This window comes from Colias philodice, chromosome 3, assembly GCF_061535455.1.
Source record: "Colias philodice isolate Cphi_HAF_F1 chromosome 3, ilColPhil1 Martin Lab GWU primary, whole genome shotgun sequence".
NCBI lineage: Eukaryota > Metazoa > Arthropoda > Insecta > Lepidoptera > Pieridae > Colias > Colias philodice.
In genome coordinates, this window is record NC_143088.1 from 5,510,577 (window position 1) to 5,523,877 (window position 13,301).

The 13,301-nt window shown below is 32.3% G+C and overlaps 3 protein-coding genes across 12 annotated transcripts in view; 2 read left to right on the forward strand and 1 right to left on the reverse strand.

Annotated features, from left to right (window-relative positions):
- Positions 1-3,244, forward strand: part of sick (sickie) — a 183,371-nt gene extending 180,127 nt beyond the window's left edge. For all 10 annotated transcript variants that reach the window (XM_089714291.1, XM_089714289.1, XM_089714290.1 and 7 more), the window contains 3 exons: positions 1,086-1,244; positions 1,877-1,960; positions 2,695-3,244. In XM_089714291.1, coding sequence (XP_089570417.1) covers positions 1,086-1,244; positions 1,877-1,960; positions 2,695-2,817 — 366 coding nt within the window. In that variant the 3' untranslated portion in view covers positions 2,818-3,244. The remainder of the gene's footprint in view (positions 1-1,085; positions 1,245-1,876; positions 1,961-2,694) is intronic.
- Positions 3,245-5,113: 1,869 nt separating this feature from the next.
- On the reverse strand, positions 5,114-8,631 carry LOC149489629 (uncharacterized). The gene has a single exon (XM_089714281.1). The coding sequence runs from the start codon at positions 8,552-8,554 to the stop codon at positions 7,211-7,213; it is 1,344 nt and encodes a 447-aa protein (XP_089570407.1). The 5' UTR covers positions 8,555-8,631; the 3' UTR covers positions 5,114-7,210.
- A 1,005-nt stretch (positions 8,632-9,636) lies between these two features.
- GABA-B-R1 (gamma-aminobutyric acid type B receptor subunit 1) overlaps positions 9,637-13,301 on the forward strand; it is a 97,955-nt gene continuing 94,290 nt past the window's right edge. Inside the window, exon 1 of the mRNA XM_089714311.1 lies at positions 9,637-9,968. The gene's annotated coding sequence lies outside the window, so the exon portion shown is untranslated. The remainder of the gene's footprint in view (positions 9,969-13,301) is intronic.

Genomic DNA, 13,301 nt, shown 5'->3' on the forward strand with positions numbered 1-13,301 from the left:
AAGTGCAAAAAAGTAATGACGATATAAATTTAAAAAATATTGACCCTTTAAAAATGAATTTTTTTATCATAATCACTTCATGTCAACCACTTTCTTTCAAAAATGCGTTAAAAAGATTGTCGTGGTACTCTTACAAAACTTAATAAAATAAAATTATGTAGGTAATTACTAAAATGAACTCATAATTTTTCACACTTTACCCCAAGTAATATCCTGTATATATATAGGGTGATTTTTTTGCTGGTTTCTTTTTGGCAATACTGTTTTTGATAGATCACGCGTGAATCGTGTCTTGTGTCTTTATCAAACTTGTTCAGTTTGGTCTATAATTTAACCATGAATCGACTTACGAACGAACAACGCTTGCAAATTATTGAATTTTACTATCAAAATGCATGCTCGGTTAAGAGAGTGTGAAGTCGGTTAAGAAGTGCGCGATGCACTTCATCGATTGGCGATTTTATTATTTTTTGCTTAAAATGGAAGAATTGGACATGCCTCACACGTGGTTTCAAAAAGACGGTGCCACATGCCACACGGCACGCGAAATAATAGCCCAATTGAGAGCCGCCTTCGGCGAACAGTTTATCTCACGTTTTGGGCCCGTCGATTGGCCGCCTAGATCGCGTGATCAAACGCCTTTGGACTATTTCTTATGCCTACAGGGATAAACCAGCAACGATTGACGCACTGGTAGCCAATATTGAAGCATTTAAGTATTCGTGATATACCGGCCGATATGTTGTAGAGAGTGTGCCGAAATTAGGCCTTGCGAATGGGCCATCTAAACTGGAGCCGCGGCCATCATTTGCATGAAATCATCTTCAAACATTAAATTATATTGATCGTTTTATCAATTCCATTATAGATTACATCAACATTTTCAAGTTTTTTGTGTTTTTTTTGAAAATCAAATCCTATACCTCTTAAAAAATCACCCGTTATAACGATGTGTACGACACAGGCGTGGTTCGAGGACGTATCTATAGAACTGTTTAATTATGTACTAAAATAAACTCATAATTTTGTACATCTTTACCCCAAGTATATATACCTGTATATATAATACTAATTTCAACCCACAGGCCTGGTTCGCGGACGTGTGGAACTACAGCATAGTGCCATACGCATCAGAAGCAGTACGCGAAGGGGTCGCGCTGTACGGGCGCCGGAGACACGCGGCGCTCGACCCGCTGCAGCACGTCAAGTCGACCTACCCGTGGCGGGAACCCAACCACTCGCATGTGAGTATTGAATGAATTAATGAATGAATGAAAACCCAACCACTCGCACGTGAGTAGTTATTGATTGAATGAAAACCCAACCACTCGCACGTGAGTATTGAATGAATGAATGAAAACCCAACCACTCGCACGTATTATATATTGTAGCGTACTAGATGGAGGTGGTTAGGTGGTTCGACATGCCATGTAGAACTTGAGTACGATAGAATGGGAAATGTGGCATGCCATGTGAGACTAGAACGTGCCATGCGACTAGAGCGTGCTTGCCATGCTAGTGCTAGTGCGTGCCATGTGACACGATAGCGTTATATGTGACACTAGACCATGATATGCGAGACTAGAGCGTGTCTTGCGATAGTAAAGCGTGTCATGCGAGATTAGAACGCACCATTTGAAAGAAAACTACTGACATTTGAGCACAGAATACAGAAAACAACTGCATCATTAAAATTTGTAATAGATTTCATATTGCATTAGATCAATATAACAAATTGCCCATATTAAAATAATTAGGAAATAAAGCATTTGTTTAGTGATATCAAAATAACCTGTTAGTACTTCTACAGTACAGTTTAAATATATTATGTACATGTAAATTTTAATTAAATAAACTTTATTTTTATTTGTTACAGACCTTGAGGCCGATAACGGTGGAGGATATGAACATTGAAGAGGGTAGCCAAGACACCAGCGCTAATAACAATCAAGATCCATTGGTAAGCTATTATTAAAATTTTGTTCGGTCTCTACAATAAATTCCTAAGAATTATGGAATTAAAAATCTGGAATTAGCTTTTTGTAATTAACATATTTTGCAATTTATTTAACATTTCATTTTACTATGGAAAATAGGCTTTAATAGTAAATATTTTAGAATAGTTCATAATATGACTATGACTCAAAGCCAGCTAAATTCATACATTGTACATATTATATACCTGTTTAAACCCACACGACTTACAAATGTGTATTGCACGCCTCATAAGCGAAGCGTTGAGGTGGGTACTACTGTCGCTTCGCGCAAAACATCTGATTTTTCAAACTTAAAATGTCTTTATGTATCATACATTGCACTTGTAAGATAATACATACACACACATATTAAGAAAAAACACTATTTTTAACGTTCATGATATTTTTGATGTCATTTTTGTTATTTAAACTAGTTAAAAAACAGTTTAAAAAAGTTCTGTCTTGGACGTCCGTGTGTCTGTATGTGCGGATCCTTTTTCTTGTTAACACGATAGCGACCGAAATACTTTACTAATCGAGTCTTTTTTTTTCTCTTACGCTTGAGTATGCTCAGGAATAGAACCCTTTCATTTTTCAGGGTCTGATTCGATGTGGTTTAATTGTTATTAAATAAACAAAAATAATAATTAAAAATATTTATTAAAAAAAAATTATGAGGCGTGCACTTTTGGATTTTCCAAATTATTTAATTTTCCAGTTGAACATGTTAATGCGTCTACAAGAAGCGGCGAACTACAGCGGCAACCAAAGCCAAGACTCGGACAACGCGAGCATGGACTCGAATCTCACGCACGACAGCTCTATGGGCAACGAGCTCTAACTCACTATAACGCCTTATTTTATATTCAACAATAAACAATTGGACTAAATATTCCTATTTATTTATTTAGGTGTTCATTATTGTTAGCCAATGCGTGCAAAGGTGGCACATGTCGACGATATATGACTGTCAGATCTTTATCTGGTTACAAGTTTCTATTTCTTCTTCAGTGTGCAATTGATGTTTAAATAATTCAACCAAAGCTGGGAAATATTGATCTATCGTCTTTTTTTGGATACCCTCATTATTTCTAATAGATTCTTGTCATATAAATATTATTTTCCAGCCTTGGTTACTTGGTATCGTATCGCTTTAATTTTTCTGTTTATATTTAAAATGTTTATTGACAAATATATGCGCTTAAACAACACTTTTTCTCTACATGATTATTTTATGTACTTAACCTCAGAGTTATCGAACAATATCTTATATATAAAAATGAATCGCAAAATGTGTTGGTAAGCGCATAACTCGAGAACGGGTGGACCGATTTCGATAATTCTTTTTTTATTATATTCCTTGAAGTACGAGGTTGGTTTTTATGTAGAGAAAACGTAAATATGTACCACGGGCGAAGCCGGGGCGGACCGCTAGTATAACTATAATTTTACCTCTAAGATAATTCAAGGAAGAAATAAATCAAGGAAGGATTTAATCCGTCAGTCCTCGGATCACACTATCACAGACACAATAGAAAATCTATTGTGTCTCGGCCCGATCGGGCCGCTCGGTGGTCAATGGGTTAAATTCATTAAAGTTAATTTAGAGATCATTCTTCATTTCAAGAAGATCCAAATATCTATATTCAAATTACTCACGAGGTTTTGTAAAATAATCAGTTGTAGAAAAGTACGAAAAGAATGTAGTGCATTTATTTTCGAGTGTTAACTATGCGATATACAAAGCCAAATATTTGCCATATATGTAAATTTTTATTTATTTATCTGTTAGCTTTGTATAGTATTATATAAGAATATTCTAATGTTAACAAGTTTATACTCTCAAGAAATCAATATATTTTCAAAGAAAGGATTTGCTCTGCATATTTGTGGACGATAGCAAATACTAAAAGCAAGAGTCGTAGCCTTTCTCTATAATTGTATTTTCGTTGCAACTTTTCATAGTAAATTTTTTAACGCTTTCGTTAAAAAGTTTTAATACGATAGTCTATGAATTCATGAAAAATACTCGACTGCAGTGCCTGGAGCGATATAATTCCATTGTGTAGATACAGACAGCGTTTAACTGTCCCTGTTTGTAATAAAGCATTGGCTTTTACTATTGTTATATTTTTCAAAGTTAGGATATTGACGCGATTAGGTACATTACTTCGACGTAATGTGTGTATATTATTATGAAAGTGTAATTTTTATACCATTTTCATATAAAACTCATGTACCTAAAATATTAAGGTGTAAATACGATAAAAATGTTTAATATAATTTTTTTTTCTATGTGATTACACTAACCGCTATTATGCCATATACAGTATAGTATTAATTTTGTATAGAAATGTAACTTATGTTACAGTGTTCGGTATGGATTGACTTGTGTGCATAAAAAACGTGATATCTACAATCTATGCTTTACATAAATTGTGAAAAATAAACTTTGATTACATATATTATGCCGTATTTTATTTGAAATCACATTCCAATCTACACTTTCATATCAAAATATCTCAACCTGCTCAAATTAACAATAGTCCAGTCATTTGAGGAGTTGACTTAGGAAAATTGAGATACCCAGTACAAAGAAAAAACTTCTATTTTTAAACTCCTAGTGAGTCACAAAGATGACATAGCAGAAAGTTGTCCCTGAAAAAATATTGAATTGATAGATTTAAGAATAATTAGACCGCGCGTTAGACGCCCTCTATGTCGAAAACAGTTCAAGTTATAAAAATTGACCGACCTGTGATTTTCAAACTTGCAACCATATTTTGAGAACAGTTTAAGGATGCGAAAAAAAAGTTTTTTCCTTGTCATATACTTACTGGGTATCTCAATTTTCCGAGATATGCACCTAATTTGCTGCACTATTAGTAAAATAAGATTGTTTTTTTTTTTCTTTGTTTACAAATTACCTATTGATCTGCAATAATTAATCTTCTGCTTGCACAATTACAATTAACATATTTTCTACAAAAAAAGGTCACCGACATACCTTCGAGGAAGTTCCAATCCAGAATTTAAAAGTCAATCGATTGAGAACCTCCTTCGTTTTTGGGAATATCGGTTGATAAGGATAGGAATAAGGAAATAGATTACAAAAATAAAACACATTGAAATCAATTATATACATAAAGCAATAACTTTACTTTAAAAGAACTTAAATTACATGTAAAGACAGTTTTATTGAAATCTACCAGAAACAAATGTGACAATGGAGCAATTTGGACGGAACCAGTACTAGATTATTATAGTAGGACTAGATTATTGACTGAAAATTTAAAGGAACCTCTGTTCAAATTTGCTTCATAAATAAGGCACAACCTTTTGCAAATGATTAAAACAATAAAATACACTTATAATCTAAATCTAAAATAATGTTAAATCCGTTTAAAATAAATGTTTTTTTTAGAACAAACCTGTTTTTAGGAGTATAATAATAATTAATAACGTAATTACGAAATAAATATATACTTTTGTAGATAATAAAATCCAGTTTTAAAAAATTATACTTACAAAAAATTTGACACTTTTTTTTAGACTTGTATCAAAGCCACCAGGAAATTTAAACAAAACCACATTGCGGAATTTAACTAAAACAATTGTTTTAGCTGAGCACACACTAACTTCTCACCAATACTTTTGAAATACTGTTTTTAGTAAAATCATAATAAAACTGATCTAAGTCGTTAGGTAAATATTTAATTATTTACCCTTCCTCTTAGGTGAAAGCCATCATGAAATTATAATTTTATACAATATAAAGTGAATTCTTCCCCCATATTTTTTTAACTTCTAGATGAATATGATAAACCAAGATCTTAAACGGATTTAACAAAATTGCCGTACAATTAATAAACCTCATTGATGCAATCAATATTGACCATGTTATTAGGATTGCGTTTATAATTAAGTACATTAAATTAATTCTATTAATGAAGCATCTCATTCCTAATTCTAAATGACCGGAACATTTAATCACTATCAATATGGACACAAAATCATCAGGATGATATTTTCATTAATGTTAATGTTATAGTCAAATCCCGAAACACAATCTCTTTGCGGAAGGAAGGGTTTATCTAAGGTTTGGCAAAAAACATAGGACAATCCTCGAAATACAATACAAATACACAATTTGACTGAAGTCAGCCGCAGTCTCGGGCGTGGGCGAATGCAGCATAGGCATCGCACGCGCATAACACGCCTCAGCTAGACGATTGACGAAAATTGTTTAGTAATAGGCCAAAATATTACATTTATTTGGGCTTTGACAAAATCATTATGCCAGACCTGAGGTTTGACCAGTCCAACCTAGGAGTGCCCGAGCTTCGCGGTTTGACTATAACATATATACAATGTAAAATGCAAGAACTATAAATACACTATGTATAGACTATAGACATATAGTAAATATTAAATAACTACATTGAGTATTTGGATCATAAAGATGTTGTATTACCCAGCACTATGTACACAACACTGACAATTTTGAATATAAATGGATGAGTGAAATGGAATTACATTTATGATTAAAAATTATATAGCATTTAGTGCTATTTTTATATTTTATCACAATTTTTTGTACTATGGGCTATCAAAATAACATGTGTATATTTTATATGGTGTACAATGTGCAGGTAGCATCCAATTACATTAATTTTTAATCCAATCATAACTTATAAATTACATTATTTACATGGAAAGCATTTTAAAATTAATTCACCAGTTCAATGGATCAACATGAACACCTCTAAAAATTGTCATGTTTCTATATTAATGATAATTTCTTTTCTAATAATAGTTTCATCAGCTTGTATACTTATCTGTAAATATTTCTAAATGCAAAAAATTGAACATAACATTCAAATTCCTCCCTACATATTAATAAATATATTTCCTGCAATACATCATAGGAAACACTAAAATCTAACTATGTATTTCATAAAGATTAAAACTTATTATAAATTTTGGAAATGTATAAAATGCTTTGCTTGTTTTATTTCTATTATAAATATGTTAAAATTATTTTTGCCATCAAAAATGTTTAAAATATGAGCATTTTGTAATAGTTACCTATTACAAAAAAACTGAATTTTTACATTGATAAATCACTTTTAAGGAACATTCACACTTAAAGGAACATTCATATGCTGTAAATCCAAGAACAATACTTAGTAGTGTAATATTATTGAAACCTTCAGGACATCTTATACACTTTCCTAATCACTATGAAAATCAAGACTTAAATTTGATATAGATGGTATAGGAGATTCAGAAAAATCACCAGAGTCATTGCTGGACTTCAAGCTGTTATTATCTGGGCTCTTAGTCTTCTCAGCATTGCTATTATCTTTATTTTTTAAATTATTTCTACTCTGCCCACTAAAACTTTTCTCGCTGACCAAGTCTGTTACATCTGATATAGAAATGGAACTCTGTGAGCGAGGTGATGAATGTTTATCGCATTGAGAGCTTGTACTTACTCTTTTTTTATCTTTCATATTTTGTTCAGTAGTTCCAGATAGTAGAGGTGAGGAGAAATCATAACTATATTCAGGTGTGTCATATTTGAGTGAATGATCTGGTGATTTTTTTGTACCAGCTCCATCTTTACACACACTAACTTCACGCTTCAAAGATTCAGATGACGCGCTACTCAAAGTTTGAACTGACTCTATTTGAGATCCATGAGATGTGTTAGACTGACGTCCTGTACTCACCTTTGAATCAGCATGTGGAATACCTGTTGTATTCAGCAGCTTTTCATCTTGTGAGTTAAATGGCTTCAATTCAACATAAGAAGTAGATTCGCTGCTAGTGTTCACTTTCAAATCATGTTTTTCAGTTGGAGTTTTGTTTTGTTCATTGTTACTTATATTTCCTGATAATAAACTTGCAGAAATCTTTTGTGCCACAGCCTTGTTATTATCGATATCACTTAAAACTATGTGTTGATTAGGAACATATTCTGAGCTATTCTTGTTTCCAGTTGAGTCGCTAGATGTGTCTGTATCAGAGTTGTCCAAGTTCAATCTTAAGTCCAGCCGATGTTTCTCATCAGAAGAATTACCAGATTGAGATTGACTCGTAGAGGAGCTAGTTTCTTGATTGACAATATACGTCGAATGATCCGCATGATCACAACTCTCACGTGAACTTTCATGCTTCAAATCATTATGCGACTTTAAAAAATACCGCAGAATCGTTACGAGAATGGGCTCCTTTTCCTTGTTCGTTTGATTTATTTGAAGCATTTCGTTTATACTTCGCTCACCTCTGTATGTGTATTCTTTTCCTTGTCGTGTTTCTGACATGTAAACAAACAAGGTATTTTTTAAATTACAAAACTCCAAAAACTCATGTATTATTGACAATGATAGAACTCCTTCTGGCAGTTTTAAAATGTTATCCAAACACTCATTTTGTTTTATATTCTCGCAGTCATCCTCGAATGCTAAAAAGATATTAGCCCGTAACAACGCGCGTATTTTAGCAAGGGATCCATTCTTCTCTAATGATTCAATAACTAAGTCTCTTAGTTCGGTATCTTCTGGCTGTGCCATTGCATATAAAACCAAATTCTTTTCGATTCAAATAAATAATATGATCTAAGACCTGGATTTTATTTATTTTAATGTTTTGTATTGCACGCCTCATAAGCGAAGCGTTGAGGTGGGTACTACTGTCACTTCGCGCAAAACATCTGATTTTTTATTTTTCACCAGAGTCAAGGTATACAGACATGACAATGACATTGACAACATACCTCGCCAATCGCTACGGATATTGATGTTTTGGTGTATCCCGAAAATTATAGACTAAAAAATAATAATTTATACCAGTTAATTAGTAAAAAGATACGAATGAAAATTATAATTTTTATTCTGATTTATTACCTTCATGACAATAGCGTTTTATAATTGTATTACGTTTATTTTTGAACACGTATGTATTATGTACCTATTACGTTGATTAAAAAAAAATACTTATAAATAAATTCTATTAGGTCTGCATGCTTTTGTTATTCTTATACATATTATACGCAATCACTGCTTAGATCATAATCATAAAATAAAAGCACTCAAAAACGTACTTACTAAGTTTTTTATATTCCAAACAATAATATTTTTTTATTTATAACTACTCTACAAAGACTCTACTCTACACGTGAATAAAATTATTTTTTGTTCGATAATTTATCTAATATCAACACAGGGAAAAGATTAAAATAAATATATAATAATATTATGTTATGATGATAATAATATTATTATGGATGATTGTGATTACTAGTTATTTTATACATATATTTTGATAGATATTATAAAATAGAGGCAATAATATTGTAAGCAAAACTATTACGCTGATGTATTATTGAAATAAAAATGTGCTGTATAAATAAAAAATCGATAACTACTCCATAATAATATTATATTTTGTCGCGCAATGGTTAGCATAATTAACCACTCGGTAGGTTGGTAACCACGGGCATTTTCCCCGCGTTTAAAATAATTTTCGTAGCTACTATACATTTTAGTCGTAGGTCTTTGGGAACGTGCTCGATTACAAGGGGTTGAAGGCTTGCGCCGGGAAAATGTAGAAAATTCAGTCAGTCGGATCGGGCACGCGCGGGAGGTCGGTGCATTGCTCCGCCCGCCCATAAAATGATACTGTAGTGAAAGTTTTAGATCATTATATATAGTAAATATAGCTATTAAAGTCTCGAAAATGTCCAAATGTAAAAAAACACTAAATATAAAATGAAACTGAGAAAAATACCGTGTATTGGGCATGCAAGTGATAAAATACTAGTGGCGGGAAACCGTTTTGATATCGCCTGACGTGTTGTGTCCTATGTGTACATAGAGCGAGTAGAGCCGTCTGCCCTAGAGGGCGGCCGACATGCTGGATTCGTCGTGAATCGATATTTTTGGAACGTTATAGAGCTAAAATAATGAGGTTGAGAATTTAATACAGGTATGAATGTATTTTATATTCGATAATACTACGATTACAGTAAATCATATCTCGTAGGTTAATTTTTGTCTAATGTCGTCAAAACCATACATTGGGCGCCAAAGTAGGTACCTATGTGCTAGGTAAAAAAAAACAACACGCTATTAATAACATAAATAACATACTTAACTAATGGAGAAGAAAATTAATGAATTTCTTGTTTTTTGAATCGACATAACATTATACCTACTTAGTCCATAGAGCAACCAGCTCATAGCCATCATAAAATAATTTAACAATATTTTAATTGTATTGAGAAACCTTGTTTTCATGTATTGAAGCTTTTGTATAAAAGCTCAATAAATGAGCATTCATTTATGAATTTCAAAACGATTACGTATAACCTACAAAAAATCTAAAGTACATTGACTTAAACGCATTAATAAATATTATTCTACACAAGCGTAATAGACCGGGAGATACTGACACAAAATTTCGAGTCATTTGTAACAGGATGGCGGTTCTACAGGGGTCTTAGTACGCAATGATAAAAAGAAAAATGATGGTGTGATCGCTGGTATCGGTGGTTTAGTCGCGTGGGCGTTAGCCGAACTCGTCGGAAAAATAGCGAAAGTCAAACGATTTGTAACACAAAAATTTTAGTATTTACCGATAGCCCATAAAAAAGAAGTAGGCGGTAGTGTCATGCCATACTTTTCCGGTGTGACTTACAGCCCGCCATACCGACGCGAATATGTTGATTTAAATAAAACAATTATTCAACCATTTGTACCAGGCTAACTTTTGCACAGGTAACCATCGTCGTGCAGCCATTTACGAAAATCGCCATGCCATACTTTTCGGACGATTCCAAATGGTCGCCATACCGCCGAAAATCTGCAAAAAAAATTTATTTCGCCAAACTTTTTGTACCAGTATTGCATTTGGATTTTTGGAGAGTATTTGATAAAATGTGACCATTATTATATTTGCCATACTTCTAGTAGGGGGAAAAAGTGCTGTCATACTTGAAAAATTAATTTAGTATGAATTTATATAAGTGAAGATTTCCAACACCTAGATCTTTGAAATTTTGTATTTATATTCTTTGATCCTCAAACTTCCAGGAAAAATAAGTGCCATACTGTTACAAATCGTTTGACTTTCGCTATTTTCCGACGAGTTCGACTAACGCCCACGCGACTAAGCCGCCGGTACCAGCGTTCACACCATCATTTTTCTTTTTGTCATTGCGTACTAAGAACCCTGTAGAACCGCCATCCTGTTACAAATGACTCGAAATTTTGTGTCAGTATCTCCCGGTCTATAATTTCAATGATGTAAATTAAAAATAGTAGTATAGCTTTAAAGTAAAAAGTCAGAGATTTAGAAAATTTTAACAAAATCCCAAAATAACATAAAATTAAAATAATAAAATATTATTTTATTATTATATTATTCTCAGAAAATAATAAAATATTATTTTCTCATCAAATAATATAAAAAAATAATAAAATATTGTCATTTCGTCGATATAGAGTCAATTCTACCGCAAGTAGAGAATATTGCTGCAGTACGTAATGATGAATGAAATATACCCAAGTATTTTTGAAATAGGTAATTCTATAATAATATGGATAGGCATTTGTATCAACAAGAACATATGAATATATTATTTTTCAGGTTCTATAGAATCTAATAATGATTTTTTCAGGAATACCTATGATAATGTACATAAAAAGGTAGAGCTCGTAGAGATTTGAAATAGAAGAAGTTATCGAACTAACTGTTGGTTACTTTTATGATCGAAATCGAAATTTATATTTGAAGTTATCTGTTATTTATTTATTATTAGTTAATTGTTATCAATTATATGTTTTAAAGTTTGAATTGACCATTTATTTTATTTAAGTACACTGTTTTTCTTCTTCACTTTTTTCACCGAATATTTTGTCTGACGTGCATAAACATAACGGGAACTATATTTTCTATCACCAAAATTTATATTTGTCATCAAGTTGTATCACCTAATAAATAGATCTATCACCACGAAATATTTTCGTTCTCAGATAAAAAAAAAATTGTTCCCAGGTATGAATTATCAAATTAATGTTAATATATCTGTAAAATAAGAGATCGATAACCAATAAAATTATATTGTATTACATGAATATAAACTTTGTTCTTATAATAACAGTTTTGTTACTTAAATAATAGCTCTGTGCTCAGAATGGTAGATCTGTCACCAAATAAATCGATTATCGATCCCTGACTGCGACTCCTTTTTATTTGGTATTTTGTCACCAATACAGTAGTAACATTTTATTTCGTTCAAATATTAAATTAATAGTATTCCTTACCAATTTAATACATCAATTTATAATTTTAATGAAAAAATGATCAAAGGGGCGGAGACAAATTGGCGCGACAAGCTGATTATTCAGTGGTTATTATTTTTAAGAATAAATATTGATGATTTTAACTTTAATTAAGTGTTTTATCTACTATTCTGCTAGCCATAAGCCAGCTATTTTAAACCAGCGCTGATTGTTCAGTGGTAATTATTTTAAACAATCATCATCATCATCATCATCAGCCCATATAAGTTCCCACTGCTGGGACACGGGCCTCCTATGAGGGTACAGGCCATAATCCACCACGCTGGCCAAGTGCGTGTTGGCGGATGACACATATCGTCGAACTTATGATTCTTCGGCATGTCGGTTTCCTCACGATGTTTTCCTTCACCGTTCGAGCAGTGGTGATGTTACAACATGCGCAGATAAATTGAAAAATCAATTTATTTCCTGCGCGCTCACCTGGTCTCGATCCCCGGACTTATCGGTTCGAAGTCCGAGGTCTGACCACTGAGCCACCACTGCTCTATATAAGTATTGATATATTTTAAACAATAAGTATTGATTATTTTGACTTTAATTGTTTTATTTACTACTCTGCTAAAATTTTTATTTAAATATAATTTATACTACCAGTGGAAATTTAGAACCTTGGGAGTCTAGTTAAGTAGCAGAATCTTTTTATTTGAACCCTAATTTTTTATTTGAACTTAATGCAATTTTCTAGTAACATAATAATTATGATTTATTGGTGATCTCTTTAAATTAGTTTGCTTAAATACTTATTAGGACACACCTATTATAATACATACAAAAACATTTATTTGGTACTAGACCTTATATCTCAGGATTTTAGGTGATTTATCGTGGAACTGATTTTGTATTGTTTGGTGACTACATTTTGGTGACAGATCTACTATTTTGAGGACAAACCCTATTATTTAAGAAACACAAAACTAATTAAATTGGTGATAGCTTAAATGATACCCAAACATAA

Bases quoted from the DNA above. Each gene is read 5' to 3' on its own strand.
- LOC149489629 (XM_089714281.1), bottom strand. From the start codon at position 8,554: ATGGCACAGCCAGAAGATACCGAACTAAGAGACTTAGTTATTGAATCA.